The sequence below is a fragment of the Bombus terrestris genome, chromosome 11, assembly GCF_910591885.1.
Source record: "Bombus terrestris chromosome 11, iyBomTerr1.2, whole genome shotgun sequence".
NCBI lineage: Eukaryota > Metazoa > Arthropoda > Insecta > Hymenoptera > Apidae > Bombus > Bombus terrestris.
The window spans coordinates 1,165,542-1,190,136 of NC_063279.1; the positions used below are offsets into that span (position 1 = coordinate 1,165,542).

Here is a 24,595-nt window from a genome sequence, read left to right on the forward strand (position 1 = left end):
GTAAAGGAGATTGATAGCCCTTGTTTCATTTGATACCGCCGGGAAAATGAAGGTTTCGATTCGATCTATGGATACAGTCAACGCCAGTCCCTCCATTTCCCAGGAAATTGAACGATGTCGATTTTTTTCAAGCCATTAATTCGTCTCGGATCCATTTATTATCAATTCGCGATCTTATTCTAGCGTCCAATGGAGATTCGGTGAAAGAGAAGAAGGAAGAGTGATTTTTCTAAAACGTTTAATCGATACTATAGTGGAAAATACTGGTGGCCACTAAATAGTAAAAAATATAGGAAGTCGTGGAACGAACGTAATAATGGGATATCGATTATAAAATATACAATACTTCGGTTACGTCTAATGCGATAGTTACTCTAAATAAAATGTATCCTCTGACAGGGAAGAAACGCGTTAAAGCAACGATGATATAAAAAAGAGTGAACGAAATAAAAAAACAGAATCAAGCTAAATCCTAACTGGATCGACGTGTCTATAAATGACCATAAAACGTATATAGTTACTGTTAATCAAGAATGGAAGATAATATTGAACTGGCAACGCAGAAATCCCTGAGGCGCATCCTAATTCAATCCTCGACCAATTGGTCTAACTGCTTCTGTATCTCCTCAGGGACTATATAGCCGACTTGCTTCATCTCTTTGACGATTTGAGGGACTTTGCTGAGGTTGTCTATCCACTTGTAGTAAGCCAATTCCTCCCTGGTTCCGCCATACTTCTTCGGCAAATGCAACGGTGAGATGTGCTCGTGAAGGCTTTCCATGTTGCTACCGTGAAAGAAGATCTTATTCTGCATCTTCACGTCCAGAAGTGGCTTAAATACCGAGAACATCACGTCGAATACCCAGGATTGATGGAGGATGTGTATAGCGTGGGTCGTCATTGGGAACGCTGACACTATCAAAGCTACCACCATACTGGCCACCTGGCAAAAATAGAAAGATCAATGATTATTGAATTTGTTAAAAATTCATTTTTTGTGATTACATCGTGGTCATTTAGCTAAATACATTTCTTAGTCTTATGCTATACTTTCGAAAGAGAAATAAAATAGTTGTTAAAAATAAATAAAATGGTTTATTATTTCAAATCGTTATCTTTTTTTTTTTCATCCTCATTTCAAATGAAATTTGTTCACTCTCGATCTCGAACATTCGATACATTCGCGTATCTCCTAACATTCGAAACTCGATGATTTACTGGAATTTAATAAAGGTATAAACGTGCCCGATCGTTGCCCAATGAACTGTTAACTTGATCAAACTTACATTGGAATTACATTAATCGAAAGAGTAAGATATTTCGAGATTTCGAGGAGGATAAACTGGATTTCCTCTTAACGCCGGCTTTCAGCTACGTTCTCCAGCGCAATCGTGCAGAAGTACCGCGAGGATAATACAGATTTCCAGATTTTCTTAATTCCATGCTCTTTATCGATATTGAGATGTTTGTGAGAAGAGTTAATGCAAAGGAATAAACCGGCAATTGACGTTCTGAAATTGAGACGCTCCAGTCATTGCATAGTAACTAGAGGCACATCCAAACCAAGATCCAAGACACGATCCTCTTACTTTTAAGAATATTGAATTTTTAAAGTAGTATCAGCCAAATATTGACATTTACTTCGAATAGCGATGATCTCATATCTGGATCCTCTCAGTGACGATAAATGGTCTAATGCAAGGGGCAAAGATCCGAAGGAATATTTTGTAATGATTTTACAGCAGTAGCAAAAATGATTGAAAAGTGACGTCAAAGTTCGGCCGCCTCCAAGTTCCCGATTCTTCCGCGTTGTCGTACAACGTTATCTTTCTCCGTCGTCGAACCAACTACTAGACGAAGGATCGAGGTCCGACGAAGAAGTTAGTGGCTGCACGGAAGAAGATCTGTGTCGAGAACTTTACGAATTGTTGAAGTTTCAAGGACACCATTAGTGCCGCCTTTACACAGCTACCACTTCACCGGATATTCGGCCGGGATGAATAAACGTAACAGGAGGTCGCCGGATAAAATGAGAGACGATTAGTTTCAAGGACGTTATAGATGGTTTAAGTTTCAAGAACGCTGGAAGCAAATCGATACCGGTAGCTAAGATATCTTGCTCTCGGATTTAGATGCTTCTTCCACGACGGAGTTTCGTTTAATCGAGCGCTCGATTCTCGTTCTTGTTTACTTATTTCCTTCTCTTTCGTTATCGTACAGCGTCAATTATCATCTGGCCAATTATCAGCGTTATGCAGAAAATTACGAGAATAAAGAGAATAAAAAGAAATACCTGAGGAGTGATAGTCCACGCATGCGCCATAGTGATGCCCTCCAGATCAAAAATTACATCGCCGCCAAGGATTTGCGCTCTGGGCTCCAAAACTCCGAGTTCAAGAATGATGACCGTGGCTTTAAAGATCTCCTCCACGCCATATTTCCTTGGATCCCAATTTCCCAGTCGATAGATCATTATTCTCCTGCCATCCTGCGTCCTGTAAGCTGGCACTGACATCACGTCGTCTTCACCGATGTGCTTCATCTCCAGTGGACACACATCCTGATGGATCTCCGGATGTTCCTCTTTGAAGGTGCAGTAGTTTACGATCTATGGAAAGATCTCTTGAGAAACAGGAGCGGTTTTTGGTTAGGTTAGTACGGCGAACAGCATAATCGAACCGATAATCACGGGCTTCGTGCAAATCATTATCTACTGTCGTCAAGTTTTTCACGTGCCATCAACGCTATGATTATTGATTCAGTTATGCTCCTCGTTGTATATGTATGATGAGGCTTTCTCGCGATTGATGTTACTAAGAGTTTGTTTTCTGCTCGAGTCTCTAATCGATATTGCAGTAACTAAATGCTGGAAAATGTTTAAATTTTGTAACCAAGTTTCAATGATATCGTTCCTAAGGAGGTCTGATCTTTGCTTTAAAGTCGAGTTCCAAACGTAAAGTTCGATTAAATGCAAAAACTGTCCTGCTATCGAATAAGTATCGGTAGTAATAAAACATTTGTGATTTTTAAAACGCGTCCAGCATCTTATACATTTCTGCACCTTTGAATACTTCGCAAATCCATGAACATCCGTGGTCTACCAATGACGAAGGGAATTCAAATTTTAATTTCTGTGTTCTTCAAAAATCCTCTCGGAAGATCACCGACCACGCCTTGCAGCATTAAACGGATTCTTTGCAATTTAATCTCGTTGTTCAAACTCAACCGTCGTTGCTCAAATATAGAAACGGAGCAAACAACGAACACCAACCAATAATTAATGGCGTTTCAAAGGAACGTCGAGAGAAAACGAACGCGACAGCGTTCGATTTAATCCGTAAAGAAGACGAGGTACAAATCGTGCAATTATTCAAGCGTTTCGTAGTTTGTCGACAGAAAAAGGTCGACCTCGAAAACGCAATCAACTCTGTTAAATGATGGCCACGAAGAGAAGACGTGCGCAACTGCGATGCGAATTCGTTTCATCTTGTGATATCGCGTCAACTTCTTTTAAAGAAAAGTAAACACCTTATAATTTGTAACTTTAACTTGATCGAATTTTTCTAATTTATGGAACATGTGCTTTATCGGTGATTTTGAAGATCTTTCAACGAATCAACGATATGTTGTAACTTGGGATACGTCGCAACTACCTATCTTATTGAATCTCGTAGATTCGATGGTTTTCTCCTCTCTCGAGAATCGTTCTAATCTGGATTATAGCACTTGAGAGTCGAATAATCGAGCAAATAGAATGGCCATTAGAAATAAAATCGCTTGAATCGACGAATGCGAGTTTCTTGCTTCTCACGATCGAAGTGAACTTTGATTCAACCTAGTCAGCTAACTAATCGGCTGACGTTTAGCATGTTCCGTCTCTTTGTTTGACAATTGCTTTTGCCATCGCTTGAGAAGACAATGGATCGAAGAAGGTGTCGCCGACCACGTTTATACAATGATTCACACGTTAATGATCGAAAAATATTCCGCCAGAGAAATAAATGATAGTATTAATTAATTGTATTGTTCAATCGTGTCGTATCAATGGATCAGAAATAAATTGCACGTGAGTCATGGAAAATGGAAAGTCTCGAAAGAAATAGGTTCGAGGAAAGACATTTTCGATCGCAGCGAGTCGACTGAGTTAGTTTTAGTTAGTTTACCTTGACAGGATTATGCAACTGTTGCAGCTGGACTCGTTTTACGAATCCCACCTCTTTCTGCCCACAAATTATCTTATTCCAGTGTCGTTAAATTGGTGTTAAGTATACCACATGTTCGCTATAATTTGAAGGAAACTACTTATCTAATTGCGTGGATTTGAACATTTTTTACGAAATTAATAAGAAAGCGTTCGGAAAATACGAAAAAGTGGAAAGAAAAGATTCAGCCAGTCGACCATACTGCGTAATTCTCGGAAAGTATCGTATCAGTTTCGTTATATTAATGAAACTTACCAGTCTATGCGCCCTGTTAACGTTAAAATTCCTCGTCCTTAGGAACCTAATCAAGAAGTCGTCGTCCATCCTGTGCGGCAGACATTCTCCTCTCTCTGTCGAACACAGAATTCCCAAGATAGATAAAGAACACGCTTTCGCTCAGCTATCTCGAATAATTATTCCTCTGACTAACGTATAAGTTTCTCACAAGCTAAACTATTTTGATCTTCTTTACCCTGTTTCTTACACAGCTCTGCTATAAATGAAATTCTTGACATAATTAATAGACTAAATTTGTCCTTTCATGGCAAGATAAAAAACGCAAAAATATACAAAATGCACACATTATGCGGAAAATATTCAACGTATAGCGACTACGACAAATATCTAATTAATTTATCTTCTTGTGTATAACGTATTATAACGTATAGTCGTAAACATACGAAATTGCATAAATATCCGCATAAAGTATAATACTGTTGTCGAAGTTTAGTACTCGTAAAGCTATAAAGTACAAATATCAGTCGGCTTTTAATTTTAATTAATCAATTTTTTAACTAATGAAATTTTAACTTTAACTAACACAACTTTACCGATATACGAGGCATATAATATAAATTATGGAAAGTTTCTGCCAGGGTTAAAATATTATCGCGAGTCGCTGTATCTTTTCAGTAACATAAATATCCCTTTATCAATGATAATTACCATAAATCATATCCCTTAATTCCTGAAGGGTCCTACACTTAACGTCGTCCGTCTCTCCAAGTTCTCTCCTGGCGTACTCCATCACTTCCGGCGAGGGTTCTCCAAGATCCAAACAAACCTCCTCGTCGTTCGACTGGATCTGATCGTCCTTGAATTCCGGCATACCGTTTAAATCGTTGCAACACTTTCCAACATCGATGTCGCCGTTTTTCGGCGAATCCTCTTCGAGAAGAAGCTCCCTCTCGGCCGCTGGTTTCGGCTCGTTCTTCAAGGTTACACCGATCCTGACATTCGACACGTCCTCCGTATCCTGTGGCATGATACAGTTTCGCGTAATCCACCTTTGACTACGCTTGAGAAACTGTTAAGCCCAGGATTCGAGGATCAACGTAATTTAACGTCGCGACGTCGAATCGAGAGATAACCTCGACGGCGTGGTCGCAGGCTGTAACAACCGCGCGCAACAGTCACCGTTCGCAATTCGCCGCCAGCTTACGACTGGTTTCGTTTCTTTCCACTCGTCTCCTGCCTTATTCGACCTCTTTCCGCCAGCTTTTCTTTCAGACAATTAGCAAGCCGAGTTTAGAATTTGAAACGAACTTGATGTTGATTGTCAGAAACACGTTTCGACGTACTTCGATTCACTTCGGTTTCGTTTACCAATTATTTCGAACGGCTAGCTCGTCCTTCGAGAGCGAATCGCTTTATCAACAAATTTTTTAAATTTCCGAAATACTCGAAACGCTCTAGAATTGCAGACATATTTTGAAGCACTGCTATTCACTTTGGTTTCGCTTTAGGAAATTATCTTCTAAGATCGAATTGATTGCGCGTATTAACTGTTTTAAGAAGTTTCCGACCACCGATTGGTTTAAGAAATCCAACTTCTAACGTTGCATTACCTCGACAGATCGTTGACGATGGCAGATTACAACCGAGTTCGTTCACAAGAAATTACGAAGAAGAATGCACCAATCGTTCGAGGAACAACGAGTAACACGATACGAGTTTCTGATATTGTCATCAGAGGGTACTACGTGCTTATAAAATTTATCTTCGTACGTTTTGTTTCGCATTCGACTAACGATAAATCGTTGTGGCGATAAAGACACAGAGAGAAGACTCGTTCCTCGTCTGTCATCGACACGAACGTGTATCAAACACAAAACTGCCACCAGCGTGAATCACCCATCGCGTGATGCGTGTACGAAGAATCCTTCCGGTTCCTGCACGAAACAACGCGTTCCGACTGCAAAGACTTTCGATCGGTTGCTGTTCACCTGGCTCGAACACCATCAACGTAACTTTCTCTCTCAAAAATGCGCTCTGCGAGAACGATTACCGATTTACGACCGATCCATGGTTTCTCAGTTTTACAGGATGACTTTGTAGAACTCCTTTTTCAAGACGAACGAATACTCGACAGGAATATTTTGTAAAAAAGCCTTTGCGAGTTGTTCAACGGAAAAACGTTGCTCGAAAACATCTGCTATACAGTCACGAGATGCTGAATGAACTTTTGACCAGTTTTGATTGAATTTTTGTTATCGCTAGGTGAAAAAGAATTTTCTCAGAAAGAAAGAGATCCAAAGACGGTGTTATGGGAGTCGCAAATCGAATACGAGAGTCGATCCAGCAGCGATGCCGATCGGTGATGCAACTGACTGCAACTAAGGTATCCGACCTCGTTGCATCGACTCAAAATACACTGCAATTTCCCTCTTACCTGCGGCCTTACTCAGAACGTTAGTGTTAAAAGAAACAATCACGCCACTCCATAGAACGATTCGAATTCGTATATTATTTTCTCATATTATTTAACTAACGATATTTCAAGATAATCTAGCTGCGAAAGCGTTTACTCCGCAAAAATAGTTCTTTGAATAAATATTACGCTCTATTTATGAACGAGCATAGTCATAGATAGCGAAGAGTATAATCGAGGAATTATTATTATATAGACTATTTGAATAGCGTCCATGAGAACGAATAAAATATTAGCGCATTAACATCTTAGAATCATTAATCGATAAATACAGGTTGTATCATATATGTAACGTCATAATTAAATCGCAGACGTACACATACGCAAATTCATTTTTACGAACATACTAAACAAATAGGATCTGCATATTACATATAATCTGTCTATTTTTCCACCTTTCAGTTTCTCATAAATACGTAAACATCCGCGGTGTAATCGCGAGATAAAAATCGGAATATTCGAAACCGATCTCTAGCTAAACGATTATCCTGAGGAATCGACGATTCAAGATTTCGATAATAGTCGTAGACTTCCTATCTTTTTCCTTACTTCAAATCAATGCTTTATTCTTTATCATTTCGCACAGTGCTGCGCCTCTATACTTTTGCAGTCTAAAGTTTGCGATATTCTTCCTACTACGTCTTAGTCCTTCAATTGATTTTCCAATACTGACTGATAACGATAACGACAACGTGTATTCTTGCACACGTGCGTCGCCGGTTTCAAATGGATTGGTAATACATCGCCTATACCGTGAAGTTACATTCGTAAATGAAAGTATTTAAACGGAACAGTTCATACTTTTATAAATGAAATCCAAGAAACGGAACCTACGTTAAATTTGAAAAAGCTCTATTAAATGCACCCTGGTATGTTACCAACGAAACAATCAAGATACCTACAGTCAAAGATGAAATACACAAGTCCAGAAGCAGATACAACACAAGAGCCAACAACCACCACAACCCATTAGTCGCCCAACTACTGGACACGACGGACCAGATCCGCAGACTAAAAAGAAAATACCCTCTAGATTAAATCCTTAGTTTCTACTAGAACCAACAATATAAAACTATTATAATCCATGTCATTGTATCACGCCAAATTAAGTTACTGAAAATTCTCAACGAGAATTGATAGTAAATATTCTAATAAAAAAAAAAAAAAAAAATTTGAAAAACTTCCCTGCAACACGCATAATGCATTCGCAGAAGCTTTTTACGATAACTGTTCGAATACTTTCGCGAGGCGTGTTATTTCGTGCATTTTTATACCTGAAATCCTTAAATACAATAAATAAAATAAAAAGAAAAATAGACGCACAAATATCCGTATTCCAGTGACAAGCAAAATTTCAGGGAAAGCGACCAACACACGTATTGTACATATACAGCGCACGAAAGATCTATTTAAGACACGTATAATCTATTTACAATCGTACTCTGAAGGTCGTGAGATTACTTTTATAACCGTGAGTCGCTATCATTTTTTAACACGCAAATCGAACAAGCGTCTAAAGTTCAAGGTACTCGAGTCTCCTTAAAGAAAAAGAGTATAGACTTCGAAAGAAACGATTCACGCAAAAAGCTCACCGACTATATGAATTAGATATTAATCACTGTACAGTACCATTATCGTCAAAGGGCAAAAAGTATATTAAAAGGCGAATATTATGCTTGTACACGTCAATTCATAAATTACATTAGCTTTCTAAAACTTGTAAAGGGGCCATTCTCGCGTATAGTTGTCTCGTTAGCGATTTTTTATCTGATCGTTATATATTTAACGATCGTGCTGATCTACTGTTCAAAGAAGCATCGTAGACAGTCAGTTTGTTCTCGTGGAGAAAGTTTAAAGTTATGAGCTGGCTTTAAACACTGGCGACTGCATTAGCGCGTGAAGTAACTGACGACTAAACAACACCAAGGTCGGTGCAATCTTTCAACAGATCGCTGATAGTTCGGTTGGATAGGATTTCTTAGACACGGTTGACAGACTTTGCGCTGCACATCGTGAGATATTACCTGACAAACTAAAAATAGTTAGATTTATAGGTAAAAGCGTAATAGAAACGAATACTTCTGCGGGCATAGAATGAGATCTAACTGAGAATAAAGCTCCTTGTTTATCCGTAGGTAGAGAAGAAGCGTAGGTTGTGCAAAAATAAGAGTACGGGACACGGCGAAACTCGATGAAGACGGTGATAGTGGTTGGTGAGTAGTGTTCCATAATTGGGTTTCTACGGATCAGCGAACACTACGGTTCAAAGAACATCTTCGATCACTTGACAAACGTTAGCGGTCGTAAATCCTCGAATAGATGTATAAACTAGTAGAAAACTAACGACTAAAAGTCCTATCCACTTGTGTCTTTAAAATCTATACTTGTTGTATATACACGATTCGTCGATGTATTGTCCAAACTATTATACTTGATCTTTAAGTTAATGCTCAAACGCTTTTCATCAGTTTCGAAGAGCCTATTTTATTTCACTCACCATTTACAGATTAAAGAACTTGAGTAGGTTCGAATAGAAAACTTTTCAACTAACAAAATTTAGTTTACAAACCACGGAAGAGTTAGAATCGCGGCACGAACGTTTACCGACGAACAAATTAGATGCGTGAACTCGCTAGCAACATGCTACGGTTGCAGCGATCGTTGCGAGCCACACCGATATCGTGCTATCCAAAGGTAATACGTCATCGAGATTACGAAACATGTCATGGTCATCTTGCTGCATCCACGGTTCGGTGCTTTCACTAACGACAACCTCGTACCCGACTTTTGTCGTGGGTGTCTTACGATTCACGTATTAAGGAAAGGAGAAAGTAAAAGTAAAAATCTTGCCGATTTAACGTTCTATCCAGTCATATCTCCTCGTTATATCAACGTTCTATAAATAACATTCAACGTAACGCGTAATTTCGCGATGAAAATATAATTGTTCAGGAAATCTACGATCTTTGCTAAAGAATTCCACTTTCCATTCTATTTACGGAATGACATAATATGATAAACCCTCGTTTTTCAGTTATATGGTTATTACAAAAGTTAGCATAATGACAGATTACCTATATAATCACGAAACGATATTCATGCTTATTAGCTAAGCTATATTTACGTATATGCGATATCCTTCCCTTGTCTTTAATTTAGCTATATCCGAGAAATGCGATATCAGACATTTCTCAACGAATCTTGTCGTTCGTGTTTTCTATTAGTTTTCTAGCGTTTTTAACCGCTGGTCAGAGTTCGTGGAAGTAATTGTTGCGTCAATAAAGTTCTATCTATCTTTCGATCATTTCAACTCTATTTTCAAGTATTTTCGTGACTAGGATGTACCATGACCCGATATATATCGCAGAGTTCAAAAGCCCAAATTATATCTGAAAAAAATTCGTTAGAAATTTATCCTGGAGTTTAGTGGAAAATAAATCTTTTTCAACGCGATAAACAAAATAGATAATAAAATATAATAACTAAAATAAAGATAGAAAAGCGATATATATGCAACTCGTGTTAGATATAGGAACATAATATGCACTAATTCATCATTACGTTGGTTGATGCAATTTCACTGAACGTGTCTGCATAAGAACGTCTCATTTCTACTTTCTCTGTTCTTACAGACGTTACCGCAACAACGTCTCTTTTTACAAACGTACCAGTTAACTACGACGTAACTATCAATCGTTCAACGAGTCATTAAAGCCTCACTGTGTTCCAGTTACCGTTCACGTGCAGCTTCTTTTATTCTTCGGACAGTTTTTCAGGGAATTACATTCCTAGAACACTGTTTTTCTTTGTTTGCTCGCGTGTAAAATCCAGGTGAATGTTAACCGATTAGTCGACTCACGATGGATGAAAGTGCAATTCATATACAGTGGGTTATTTAAATCTTTGAGAAAACTCGACAAATTTACCAAACAATTGTTCATTGTTAACTCTGCTACTCAACTATCTTCCACTATCGTATTATTCTATCGTTAACTTGCTTTAAGTAATTTCTCGTTTCAATTTTTTCCTGTAGATAGTGTCATAACGTTTAAAGTCTCTTCGTTCGTCAAAACGACGGTGAGATTCGCATATAAAAATTCGATGACTGCAGTGGGATTAACATCTAAGTTTGTAAACGACAATGATCAATAGCTTCAAGAAAAAAAAACAAACGAAAACCCAACAAGCAACTGCAAGGTATCAAAAATACGATTAATATTCACTCGATGAAAAACCTGCGAAAGACCTGCAAGTTCCAGAAACTTAAAAACTGCCCTAGCAACCAACGAGGATCGATGGGACGTGGAAAGGATACGTACGAAGGACAAGAGTAAACGGTAAGGTTTAGAAGCAACTGCGAGAATTCGAAGGCTTTCAAAGTACTTACTCTGGCAAACTGTAACTTCACTGATTCAGCAGGGCTGCTTTGTCAAGGACGTGACTTGATCCGTGCACTAGCGCGAACCTGCGTACACTGCGACTACCGTGGAACCTACTAGGCCGGTTTCAAGCTTCTTCCGTGTTTGTAAATCTGCGAGCGAGAAAGTTGTACGTCGATTGTGGCACAATCACCGATCCAGCAATGCACGAACGTTCCTCGGGCTGACAATGCTTTCTGCAGGATCTAATACTGTGTCATTCGGTGCCACTATGTGCTATTGCTACTTGTTTGATCTTTTTGCCATTACAGTTCAATACGTTTCTTGTCTCCTGAACCGTAGATGATACGCTACATCGCCAAGAAATGTAAATAAATCGGACGTGTATACAAACAAACGTATCCGACGTAATGTTTCTCATACTTTTTCATAAATTCGTATTACCAAAACCAAAATTAAGAAAGGCAAATTCCTAGGAACATGGTTTTGTTAGTAGATTCTCTTGAAAAATTTCAGTGACACCAAGAAAAATATGCTTTATATTCATTTACAAATTTTTCTTTCCAATAATATTAGGTTGTCCGAAAAGTTTCTTTCGTTTTATAAGGAGACAATAGACGCACAATGTTTTTTGTTTTATATTAGTTTATTGAATTATGCACAAACATAATAATAGAGATATAACGAAATGGGTCATATCTAATTCAATGAAATAATATAAAACAGAAATTGTTGTTCATCTATTATCGCCTTATAAAACGAAAGAAACTTATCGGACAACCTAATACGTTACACTTGATGCCAACGTTTCCCGAACGTTGTACTAGCTGAGTTCGTTTCTTCGTCTGAAACTATTCCAGGAACTAAATAAACGAACTATAATGTTCATGAAATACCGTCATAAAGTGCAACGCGCTATCAAAGATACGATCGAAGCTAGAAAAACTATAAATATGTTATATAATAGGGTATTTATAATGTTTCTGCGTGTTTCTATATTACACGTATCTTCGATAAAGTATCCAAGATGGGCTGCAAAACACGTCCGCTTATAAACCTATTACCCAGAAAAAGAAAGTATACATGATACTATAATAATGAACGGTACCAAAAAAGATATAATCAAATATTTTCAATATTCCACATATTTTTATCAATTTAATTAGTATTCGTGTAAGATGTTTCTGTAGAGATATGCTTTAATTGGGTCATAAGAATCCCGTTTCTGAGTAAAAGGAGATACGCGATACTGCAGTAACAGAGATTGAGCAATCTTCTGGAATAATGAGATCACTGCTATATTCTAATCTAGTAATTCCACCTGCATTGTCACGAAAAATTTCGAATGATCTTAGTTTCTTTGTTCCTCCCCTTGCAATAATTGAACTACGAATGTTTATCCATCTATGAGATATTTAAATGTAGAAAAATTTACAGAATGTAAACAAAGCAAATAAAAATGTTTAAAATCCCCGAAATAAGGTACATCTTATAATATATAGAGAGCAAAACAGATTTTTTAGGAACCATTTCTTTAGTTTAGATAAAATATCGTTTGAGTTTTCAAAACATATTTCTTATCCATTAAATATAAACTGCAGTCTATTCTTCTCGCGTAAAGATGGCAAAATCATAACAAAATTGAATATTAATTTCACTTCTAAGAATTCATTACAAGATTGTATAATTTTCAATCTTGTTTATAATTTGTATATCATTAAGAAAAATGCGTAAATGCTTTAATCATGTAACGCTATGGATAAAACTAAAGAAATAGCAAAAACTTAATAAACTGTAATGATTTTAATGTTCTATTGACGTTATTATTGCAGCTTATTATACTGAAACGAACGAAGCTTTCCTATTAAGCTAATCGAAGTTTCAATAAACATGTCCAACATGATCATCCTGCCCATCTATCGACCATCCATTTCCATTCGCTTTTTGTTTAACGATTTCCCAGAACCAAGTAATCTCGTGGTCGAGCTGTTGATTTAGTTTCAAGGGTTGCTCGACGCTTAATGGCTGGATAAGCTGCTCGCTGAAGCAAAGATTCCAGAATCGTTCATCTAACGAGATCTCCCTCGAAGAAGGTTTCCAAGAAATTCGAAACCGAAGAAGACTTACCGTAAGAAAAATGGTAGGATTAGGTATTAATGGAATAAAATTACAGGCTTCCTGGGCCAATAAGTAATAACATTTGATAGACGTGTAAGAAAGATTTATCGATGAATACATAATAACGCGAAGCACGTGCAGAAGAATTCTTTTAATTACTTGTAAAAATCGCAAGCAAACTTGTAAAACAACTTTCATTTCGAACAGCTAACAGCATACTATTCAGGATTTCTATTAGCATACTACTCTCGTTAAGCATATTAATTTCTCTTGCCAACGTAACGTCTCTGGGTTATAGAATCAGTAGGGCAAAAATTTTTAATATCAAATTCCTTAGTAATAACATAATAACTCATATACGTTTATACCATCTAACAACGGAGAAAGTTGCAAATCGCGGTTGTACGACCGTATCAATTGCAATTTGCGATAAGAACAGCATAAGATTTCTGAAAATGTTTGTAAAAGATGCCTTAAAATGACAGTGCGATTATATTAGAAAAAAACACGTAAAAATAAGTTAAAACGTTATTATGGTAAATTCTTAAGAAACTTGAAAAAATTGCGAACTTGGAGATTGAAAAATTAAAAATTTGTATTTTAAGAATTCGTAATCAGGAGATTCGTATCGAAAGTTACATAAGGAATTTTACAAACCAGATGCTATAAATTATTCGAAAAGTATTCGAAAGTGAAATTAATAGCAGGGTGTCCAATTCCAGAAAATTTCTCCTGGCATTTCCAATTCCTAAAAAGTAAACGACTAAAATCTGTGGAACGTATAAGAACATTTATTCGCGAGACGTCCATCGTAAAGCACCGCGCCGCTTTAATTACAGCTAAACGATCGTGCAATCACGCGATCGCTCGCACGATCAGCGAATAAGAGAATTGATCGACGCTGCTATGGATTTCACTACAGATAGCCGTTATTCCTGGATTAGGAATCATTCGACTCGCAGCTTAGAAAGGGAAATCGTGAAATTCATTGGCAGTCGGAAACACGCCCGAAGCACGTCGGCTTGGCACTGGCCACACTAATAATACGACGGGTTAATGACAGGGGAATCGTACGTGAACGTGTAGGAAGTAAGAGTTTCCCCCTCTTGGCGAATAACGGGCGATCGACGAATCGTTTCTCTGTTCGACAACGATTATCAACATTAATACAATTATGGAGATACTGTTTCTCTTATCGAGTCTTTTAAACAGCTTTCAATTAATCTTCAACAGAGCGTATCCTGTTAATTCTTATCGCTCTTATTAACAAACTCCATTTGTTTGTTTTCATTTACTTCATCGTTTATTATTATTGTATATTACCTATTGCTTTCTATTACTATTTTAATGTCGTATTATATTTATTATACAATGCCTATATGTTAAAATTTCACAAAAGAACATTTGGATCCATCGATCACAATAAATTTTTAAAAAATGTCTAGTGAAATTTATTCGTAAGAGATTTATTAAGGAAAGCGAGATATTTCTGTTCGATATCCGTGGACTAAGGCTTTTGCTCCTTACTGAACCTATAAACACATGTACAAATGAAACATTCTATGAAATGAAGCACGTAAAAGAATGATAATTACGTACGTGATTATCGAACTTTCATGAAAAAAGAAGAGGGGAAGGAATGTGTAGGAGAAATCGTTTGACTGGTTATTGGAAAGAAAATAACTTGTCGTTTAAACACTACATATTATACTTCCTATTTAAGTTTTTATTCTAAAAGGCAAATACAACGTTTATTTAAAGACACCTAGGATTTAGGTAGAGTAAACCGAAGACGTGCCGAGGATTTATTTGAGGAAGCATGACTGTAAAGATGTTCTTATCTTTCTTATAACTCTTACTGTCTTACCATCTTCTACATTTGCTTAATTGGCGTCCTTCGTGGAGCAAGATACCATAAGGAGGATGAACAATTTTGGAAAAAGTGCCCAATCGTTATTCACGAAGATAGAACCAAGATGTCGCGCTCTAAGCCTTTCGCTGAAAGGAGGAGACTTCTACCGACTCCAGATAAAATTCCTGCTAAGCTGTCAGCCGCAAACCACTCGGGGCTCGGTTAGAATTTTACGGTAAAACTCTTTACGAGCGCGTGATGGCGAATTTCGCGCAGGTAGGCCTCTAACCTACTGTAAATTTTGCAAAATTAAACACCTGATAATTCTATCCAACGTAAAATACTAAACTCGTCACTAACGTGATCATTTACAAAAGTATCAGACAAGATGGTCCTGGGACGACGATTGAAGCGGTGAGGAAAAATATTTAACTAGAAAAATCTTCGCTATACGTGGAAAATTACGCGATTATATGAAGTTCCACGAACAAATACACAAATAATTAATATACTGCTATCATACTTGCTGAGATCAGTAATAAACAAAAAGGAACAAATTGTAAGTAGGATTTAAGTAAAATAAAAACTTGAAAAATTCTTCTAAGAAAGAAAAATGAATATGTAAATGTAAAGATATAAGATAGAATGGATTTATTTGAATGCATGCATAGAATAAAAACGATGTACGTACTTTGTCGATCCATAAACGAGTAAACATGTAACAAAAAAGCCAATCGGCTTCCTGTTCGAAACTAGTTTGTATTAGTAGATTCAATTATTGAGTGTTCGCAAGGCAGGTGTATATTCCTTCGATGCACACGTTTCCATTAGCCGTACTCAAAGTGCAAAACTACCAAACTGTGGAGGAAAACACGACGCTCGTTCCTTTTCACGACGACACGGTCATTGCATACAAATGTTACAACACGCTACGTGTTTCTTTGAAGTTCCTTCTCTATGGCCGACCCAACATCGTAACAATAGCGATAGATGGTCAACCTTCTGTCTTTCTCGGCTTGATATAACGTCACACCGACCTCAAATTCTCATTTCTAATATCTAATTCCTTTAGTTTTATATTAAAACGTACCGTTAAACGCAATAAAAATCAGGAATTATAATCTACGCGCGAAAAAACAAAAAATAGTTCGTAAACCGGTATTATAAACTACGGCTGTTTATGCATTTATGGGAATTCGAAAAAACGAAAATATACAGAAGATATGTAATATAAATGCATCAAAGTATACAAACTATCATTATGTTTTCTTCTGCTTCCATTATGTTCTAGAAATCATGAATTATGCACGAAAATCTGTAGTTATTAGCATTGTCACTATGGTTCTCGGTACTTCTTCGACGATTATGATTTTTCTTAGAAGAAGTGTTACTTAAGTTAAACAATCTTTCGCGTTAGTTCCGCTGATTTTTATTTGTCACACACTGGCGGCAGAAATCGGACTTCGCGCCTAGTTCAAGGAAACGCTCGCGTGCAATTTGTAACTGACGCACAGGATGTCCTCGGATTATCCTGCTTTAAATATATCCTTGTTCTTTTTCGACTTTCGGTTTACATCACGACTTTTAATCTTCAAATGCAACTTATAGACTCGGTGCATAATTCCTTAATATTCGTAAATATTTATCACGAAGGATTACGTATCAACGGTTCGTCTTATCGACGATATATCCTTCCCCCGAGTAGCTTATTTATCGATACTTCGTAAATCTCGTGGAATCTTCAAGTTCGATATTCTCCACTGCGATTTAATCGTTTCCTCGATTAATTACTTCTTTTGCAACGCAACAAAATAATTATCGCACTGTCACTGTCCCTATCGGTGATACCGATGGAATACAAAGGTTCGATAGCGACCGACTAGTTACACTGGCAATCTACCATTTCCATTAGCATACTTTAATCCCTATACTAGGTGTCCCAACACCGATACACTGTAACGTATCTCCATTTCACACTCCCTCTATCTCTCGTTCACTCTGAACATCACCGATGCTCACATTCATATTCACCCCTCGTATCATATAACAAATCCTTCCACCATGAAACCACCGTCGTGTCGGACGATCGATCATGCATCCTGACCCACCCCAACGCCACAGCGACTCGGCTCATCACGATCCGTCTCCAAGTTCAGCGTCAATTTATTTATAAGCACCCATAACCCGATCCCAGCCGTGCCATCCGATAAACAAACATCCCTTTCCTCCTACCAGAACTTTCGCCGGGGAGAGGAAGCGGCTGATAAACAGGCTGTTTCGCCCCATTAATCCCGTGACCGACAGAAATCATCCGTCCCGTTTCGTTCGTTCGATCGATCGATCGTTCCACTTCGAGCATCGAACGGCACGCGCGTGTCTCGGCCACGTTGTCGTCGACGAGCATCGACGATAGATACGGAGAGAGGGAAGTCGATCGTAACGAGGAAGGAAGGTCAGAGCTCGAGTCACCGAGTTCCCCAACGCGTTTATATAGAGGAGAGGACCTCGTTTATACATCACCTACTAATGCGTGATATATCGTATTTGCCTGACACCACAACGACATCGTCTTTGCTCGTCGAATCGTACGACCGGCGGTCGATCCTTCAGTCGAGTCAATGATGGAATCACGGCTAAACGGTGAGTGAGTTATCCGTTCCGTTTCCGATCACCGGGGGTCGAGTACATGGGGTCGTGGTGATGACGAAGGGCGAATCACGATTCGTGGAACGTGTCCGGATGCTGGGAACGTTTTCGTCTAGTTTGGGCAACTTGTAGATTTGCGAGATTTTCGTAACTTGGAATTTTACTCGTGGCTTTGAAGTGAGAGGGAAAGAATGGAATACGAAATTTTGCAATTTCAACGGTGAATCTTCGATGAGCGAAGATTTACAGTGATATCGATGAATGTTAATCACGAACGAAACGAATCGTTCGAATAATTAGTCGAAGTAATTAATTCGATCGAATAATTAGTATCTATTTTAGCAATAATACCATTTATTGGACAGTAACTTCTTATCTGGACAGTAACTTCTTAAATATTTATAATTTACAAAATTGATACACCTAATAGCGTCTCTATCGTCGCATTTATCATCGTATTAATTTAAATTCATGGAAATTTATTTTCTCTTACTTCAGATCCTAATATTGTATTTTCGATTTCAAAGTATATTTTTCTGAATATTTTATTTTAAAGCGAATATTTTTTTTTGTAACATATATTCATCGAATTCTTTCTATTTGCTCTTATCCTTTATCCGCTGTTGCATATAGTTTGAATATTTTTATTGCCGTATCTCATTCGAATTTATAGAATTGCCTATTTCTTTCTTACTTTTTATCTTTGTTATCTAATAATCGGCCATGACATTTTCACGACAAGAAAAGCTTTACCAGCCTTGAAATTCACAGTGTCATCTCCACATCTAATCCACATATAGAGTGTTATACACGTTCAAAAACTGGTTCCTAATCACATCACTAGCAACAACCACGATTTTAATCAAGAGAACAAGAAGGGGAAAGGAAGAGACACGTTTCAATTTTCCACAAGCGAACACCATTTCGAAACGTTTTATCTAATCGTAGAGTTGCCGCAATCGGACTGGCTGCATTTTAGCGCCAAAGCGTCAAACGACGATAATAAACCGACCCGCGAAAAATTCAAAACTATATACCGAACACGACAGTTCGGCGCGAACAGTTTGTGAGAACAATCACAGTTCCGCGCTCCACCGAATGGAAAACGTGGCGCATATTAATTCAAAGTTCAAGAACCTTTCGATTTGGCGTGACAAACAGTCGCGACCAATTTGGAATTGCTACGACATTCGCGTTTAAGCGTCTGAAAAGTTTATAATTACCCGTTGGCGCGGGAATACTTGCATCGTTCGAATATTCGCAAGAAAAATATGATTTCAGAATCATCGATAAGGTGAAAAAAGCTAATCTATTGCGTGTAAAGTAGAAAAATTATATCGAAGGAGCGTGTATATGAAAATCACATGGGAAAAATATGATAAGTCTATTTTTATCGTTCTTCTGGTTTTTGTCACGCGATAGATGAAAGAGAATAGTATGCAGTCGCTCGCGTTTGTATTCGAAACGCCTTAAAATTGAATAGCTCTTTAAAAATTGGACTAAACGACTTGAAATTTTTTGAAAAGTTGAAAGGATTAATCTAATGGATGACGCGTAAAGAAGATTTCGGAAAAAGTTTCAATCGATCGGAATCGTGAGGAAAATAATAAAAAAGGCCGCGTTTTACAACCTTTGTAGCTGGGCCTGTAACGAAAATCGAAACGATACGTTTTGTAGATTTATACCAGTTATATGCATGCTGAACGTTCTATTGAAATCTGCTGATGCAGAAATCCTCGCAAGAATCTTCAAATTTATTACGGTTACCCGAAAGTCGTAAATAACTGCGATTTTCATTATTTCTAACCGTTTATAGCTCATAAAAATGTTAATTAAATTTAGATAAAAAGGTTGTAAAATGCGACATTTATTCTTTACAATTTTCTTCGCGATTCTTCCATTCCAATCAACTGCAATTTTTTCGACGTTTTCTTTACACGTCATAAATGATGCGCAAAATTCATCCTTCTAAATAGCTTCTCAAAAAATCATTCGGCTTAATTTTAAAAAAGTCACTCAGACTTAAAAGATGTTGAAATATTGATGCGACGCTGCCTGTATATCCTTTTTATACTATTAGATCCAAAGACGTATACCTTCTTTCATAAATATTACGACAACTACGGTAAATGAGATAAAACGTAATTATATCCATCAATTTTCATACGAAGGCAATTTTTCTGTCATATCGATCGTTACACGTGTGATTTACGTGGATTATTAAGATTTCCTTCGAACGTTAACGTCCTGTACTCGTTGATGATCCGTATCTCATAACGATAATTGAAGAAGCGTATATCACGTATGTAGCAAGGAGACGACATTACGTTCCAATTTGCTCGTCGATTTCCAGGTCGAATTCTTCCCATAGCGGAGTTCAATTTCCCTCCAGCCACCTGTCACACGGCTCTCTATTCACCGTGCGAATCTCTCGAAACAGCTCGACCAAGTATTTCCACTCGATCGGTTAATAAAATCCATTTCCCCTCCAACGAATCGATCAGCTTAATTCCAGACGGCGTGAAACGTAACCATTTTCCTCGCAGTACAGGTTTCAATGCCGCGTTTCCTATCTCGTTCTACTCGTTTCGTCAACAACGACGATCGAGTTGTGCCGGTACAAAAGGAAACGCGCTTCCGATCCGACCTACTCAACGAGGATCATCGATTCTATGAACGAATCGGTACGTCACTGTAGACGCTCGTGAAAAATCGTTTAATCTTACTTTTTCGACCCTGAAGGAGAAGTTGTTGAGCCTATAAGAAGGGGTCTCTGGGCCCGGTCCCACCGCATTTTCGTCCGTTTTGTCGATCGAACGCACGTCGCGGTTCTTCGGCGAACGTTCTCGCCTTCGTTCGCTCGACCGTTGCGCCCCCACCTCGAGGATATTCACTCGTTCCGTCGACAGAATTTTCCGTCCCGTCGATGTGTCTTGGTCGATACACCGGCTGATTCATTAGTATTTGCTTCAGTTCCGTGTTAGTTATTTTATCGAGTAGTCGATTTCCCAGGAATTTGTTCAAAGTATCGGCCAAACTCTCTAAAGTCTCGTTGACAAAGAAAACCGAAGAGGATACCGAGGATCCGAGTCAAGTAACACTTGTTATTATCGAACGTAAGTACTCTTTGGTTTCATGTAGAAACGCTGTTGCTATTGTTTTTGTAGAATTATATGGAAGTTTGGTAGGTTTAAGGCGTGCGAACGTCTTTTTAATCGATCGTTTATGATCGCATCAGACGTTATAATATGTCATTACCGTGGATTTTCGTGCATTTGTGTGTAACATTTATCCGACATCGAAACATATATATATCGATATATGCATAAAGTTGCGCGGTCTTATTATTACCGATAATATATTAAAATTACAGGTTGAATTTTATAATTTTTACAAAAAATTGATACGTTGTAATTTCGTGTTTCGTTGGAAATTCTCTCGTTGGCTTTACGATGTGATCGAATTTATTTCCGGAACTGATCCGACAATTAAATATTGTTGCAAGGATTTCTAGCGAACGAATTAATTATATTTTTACTTCGTCCTTTTTGGTGTTGAGATTTTCAATAGTTTCTTCCGAGTGTCTTTGGAAAAGGAAGGAACGAATTTGTGTAAGCGTCAACTCGACAATCCGATTACCAGAATACCAAATTTTTACGCTAACATTAACATTAACTTGACATTTGCATCCCTCTTATCGTGACTCTCTCGGGTTTGTAATTTAAAAGTAAACATGACATTGATCAAGACAAGCCATTTAGCAAAAGGTTGCGTTATCGTGGGCCGCTCAAACACTTGTTTCCCTTGTTAAAATCGTTACTTTGTATTTATTCTTTGTAATTATCCCTGTAATATTTCGCAAGCCCGTAATTAGTCGCACAACGATAAATTTTTATCGTCTTGTGTAAATATTAAATAAGCGGAAAACGAACAACGAAGAAAATCGGTTTTTTCAAATCTTCGACCGTCTCTTTCTTTCGCTGTTTCGATATTTATTTTTTCGTTAAAAAGAACAAGAATATAGTTGATCTCAGCAACGTAAATTGCATTAGCAAACGAAAAACTTGTTCTATTTGCTTCGATCTGCCTCTTGAGCAGCGAAGATTACACAGAATTAATATGACATTGTGAATTAATATGAATTAATGAATAAATCGAACATGATTTTTTCACATACCGATCGAAACGACGGTCGTAAAATCATGTTAAATCAACGTGACGATCGTAACGTCACAAGAGATGATAAGATTGATGAATTGCGTTATCTCAAGATCGTAAAATGACAGAAACAGGGAAGCAAGTTAACCATAAATGTCAAATGTTAACCAAATAGTCAAATGGATTTCATAAGATTTTCTTTGAAGTGTTAATAGAAAATTAAAATGCATTCATTTGGAATTAAGATTGGTCATTATGACGTGTAACAAAATTGTTCTCGTCGCCGACCTTTATTCGCACTACGTCAATCGAAGATATAATAAAAAAAGGAAGGCGGACAAGAAAAATGATAATGTATTCGTGCCGATAGAAAACACGCAACAATTTACATACACACTAGCGTCCATATTACTTGTGTCAGTGATGAAAGTATTGCACACGTTTCACAGCACTTAACCAGCATTCACTTTCCTACGTAGATGATAATCTTGCTGAGATTCTGTGATAAATTGTACAACAAAATTTAAAATACTTATCCCGCGCGAAAACTCCTTACAGCTGGATCTTTTTCGAAAAACTAAATGCTGACCAAGGTATTCCTCGATAGACCATCCCGATGCTAGACAATTCTCTTTGTGTTCATCGCACGTGTTCGGTTTACAAATGCGCCAGCGGTTTCTCTGCGACCATGGCACGTTCGTTACGCGCGCACAGTTACATCAGAATCATACAACATTTTCCTAGCCAGTTTCCCGTGATCGTACTATTACGTTGTTGTCGAGTTTCGAACCAAAGATCGACACTTGTTCTGTTGCTTTGCGAATAATAATTAGCCGAAAAATTGATTTTAGTTTAAATGCGACGTAAAGTACGATACTTGTGAAATTTATTAAACGCGCTCTAACACCTGAAGGTATGCGGAGATTTGTTTTTAACGGAATATAATTTAATCACCAAATTACGAAAAGAAAGACTCTGTGCGATATTATCGTTTATCATTATTATTACAGGTGAATTTCATAGTACATTATTACACGATCAAATTCAGTTTTAAATGTTAACATGCAATAAGAAGTTAGTATGCTATAGTGAAGATGCAAGCAAGATGTAAACATTGTGCAGCAATTTTGTGAAAAATGTCTTGAGATTTCTATGTACATTTTCGGTTTCGTTTGAAATCTTGTGAATGTGATTACGATAATCGTGTCTCATTATGATGTTAGCGAGGACTCATAATATTTTGTACGATACATGTAATAAATTCATCAAAGATTTCTATGTGTAACTCATTATACTTATACGAATGGTAGTGTACGTATATCCGTCCTAACTTCATATACAGATAACGCTATTGTTCGATGACTCTTTAGACTGCTTTGTCATTAGAGAGTAACGTAGTTTTAATAGTTTGATAATGAAAGATTTTACTTATTTAAGTGTTGTCAGTTAAGATTTTAATGAGCAATTACGAAACTTTTTGAAGAGTGAGATAAATCAATAACAAAATGGTAAGAAAATATTCGAACGAGAATGAGAAAATTCCTTCAATAAAAATATTTTTAAGTATTTTAGATAAATCTAAGTGTATAGGATATTTTTAAAATTCAACAATTTATTTACTGCTTGTCTGCATTCTATATTCGTCCAAGTAACTTCGAATGGATTGTAAATAATACAATTCCCTCCCCGAAAGGAAAGTCAATTATGAATGACGTACGTATAAAATGGCAAAATTGTTTTCTGTGGAACATAAATATTACTCGTTCAAGGTGGCCTGATAATGACTCATTGAACAGTCATCGGTATATTTTTGTCGACATAATCACGAAGAATTTTAATTATAATCGATCGTAAAGCAGAATTTCTTAGGTCAATTTTTAGTATCCTGTTATTTTTGTGTAATCTTACCTTACTGCGATCGAGCTTCCACCAATATTTTTCTCGCAAACCTATTTTACAACATCTGTTCTCTAATTATCTAAAAACCTCTTTCTTCGATGGCAACGAACCAGGTTCCCATCTCTTTTCACACTAATAAGACTCTGTAATTCCTCTGACATTTCAAGTTGCTTCCTTCTTCGTCGTCTTGAAAATCAGGTTCTTTTCTTATCCGAAGACCCAATCAAAGTTAACGTAACGAGCATGTCTTCGCTCCACGCGTTAAAGCTTCCAGGAGAAAGCTTTTCTTCCTCTTCTTTTGTTCCTGTTTCTCCTCAAGTTTTCATCTTCATCTTTCCTCTGTTTTCGTTTCCTTAACGCCCATTGTAAGATCTGTCTTCATTTTCCTTCTATTTTCATCCTGCTGGCTTCTTTCTGAAATTAAGCTCACCTTTCTCGGTTATCATTCGTGCTGTAATCAACGTCTAGACAAAAGACAGGCCATCAAGAACTACTTTCTTGCCTTGTAGGAATAATAGAAACTACAGATTTTATTTACGGCGATAAACAAAATTATTGGCACAGAATAAGTTTCTTTGTATAACCTTGCACAAATTAACAACAAATACTTTACCGAATGATCTTCGATTCT

General features: G+C 37.4%; 2 protein-coding genes and 2 long non-coding RNA genes across 9 annotated transcripts in view; 2 read left to right on the top strand and 2 right to left on the bottom strand.

Annotated features, from left to right (window-relative positions):
• Positions 1-24,595, top strand: part of LOC100651376 (alpha-tocopherol transfer protein-like) — a 34,945-nt gene that overhangs the window by 948 nt on the left and 9,402 nt on the right. The window contains exon 1 of one of the 3 annotated variants that reach the window (XM_012313337.3): positions 17,743-17,901. The exons of 1 other annotated variant lie outside the window; for it this stretch is intronic. In XM_012313337.3, the coding sequence (XP_012168727.1) occupies positions 17,880-17,901 (22 nt within the window). In that variant the 5' untranslated portion in view covers positions 17,743-17,879. Of the gene's footprint in view, positions 1-17,742; positions 17,902-20,684; positions 21,024-24,595 lie in introns of those variants that run through there. One more of the 3 variants, XM_012313338.3, reaches the window with a different exon arrangement.
• On the bottom strand, positions 222-16,913 carry LOC100651134 (alpha-tocopherol transfer protein). Of its 4 annotated transcripts, none has more exons than XM_048410138.1 (5): positions 16,516-16,913; positions 5,148-5,457; positions 4,458-4,552; positions 2,294-2,608; positions 222-943 (listed from the first exon to the last, which is right to left on the bottom strand). In XM_048410138.1, the coding sequence occupies exons 1-5, from the start codon at positions 16,540-16,542 to the stop codon at positions 587-589; spliced, it is 1,104 nt and encodes a 367-aa protein (XP_048266095.1). In that variant the 5' UTR covers positions 16,543-16,913; the 3' UTR covers positions 222-586. The 4 variants fall into 4 exon arrangements, with proteins under 4 accessions (XP_048266095.1, XP_020721155.2, XP_012168732.1 ...); XM_020865496.2 differs by lacking the exon at positions 16,516-16,913 and adding an exon at positions 15,953-16,498; XM_012313342.3 differs by lacking the exon at positions 16,516-16,913 and adding an exon at positions 11,300-11,867.
• On the bottom strand, positions 13,247-15,946 carry LOC125385952. The gene is made up of 2 exons (XR_007225744.1): positions 15,277-15,946; positions 13,247-14,941 (listed from the first exon to the last, which is right to left on the bottom strand). It is a non-coding gene; the product is annotated as an uncharacterized LOC125385952 (long non-coding RNA).
• LOC125385953 lies at positions 21,036-23,339 on the top strand. The gene is made up of 2 exons (XR_007225745.1): positions 21,036-22,978; positions 23,076-23,339. It is a non-coding gene; the product is annotated as an uncharacterized LOC125385953 (long non-coding RNA).

Excerpts from the sequence above, each read along its gene's own strand:
- LOC100651134 (XM_048410138.1), bottom strand. The coding sequence starts at position 16,542 with ATGGAAGCAGAAGAAAACATAATGATA. Across the intron at positions 5,458-16,515 it reads CAGAAGAAAACATAATGATA|GATACGGAGGACGTGTCGAA; the intron begins GTTTGTATACTT and ends ATCATGCCACAG. Across the intron at positions 944-2,293 it reads CGTGGACTATCACTCCTCAG|GTGGCCAGTATGGTGGTAGC; the intron begins GTATTTCTTTTT and ends TATTTTTGCCAG.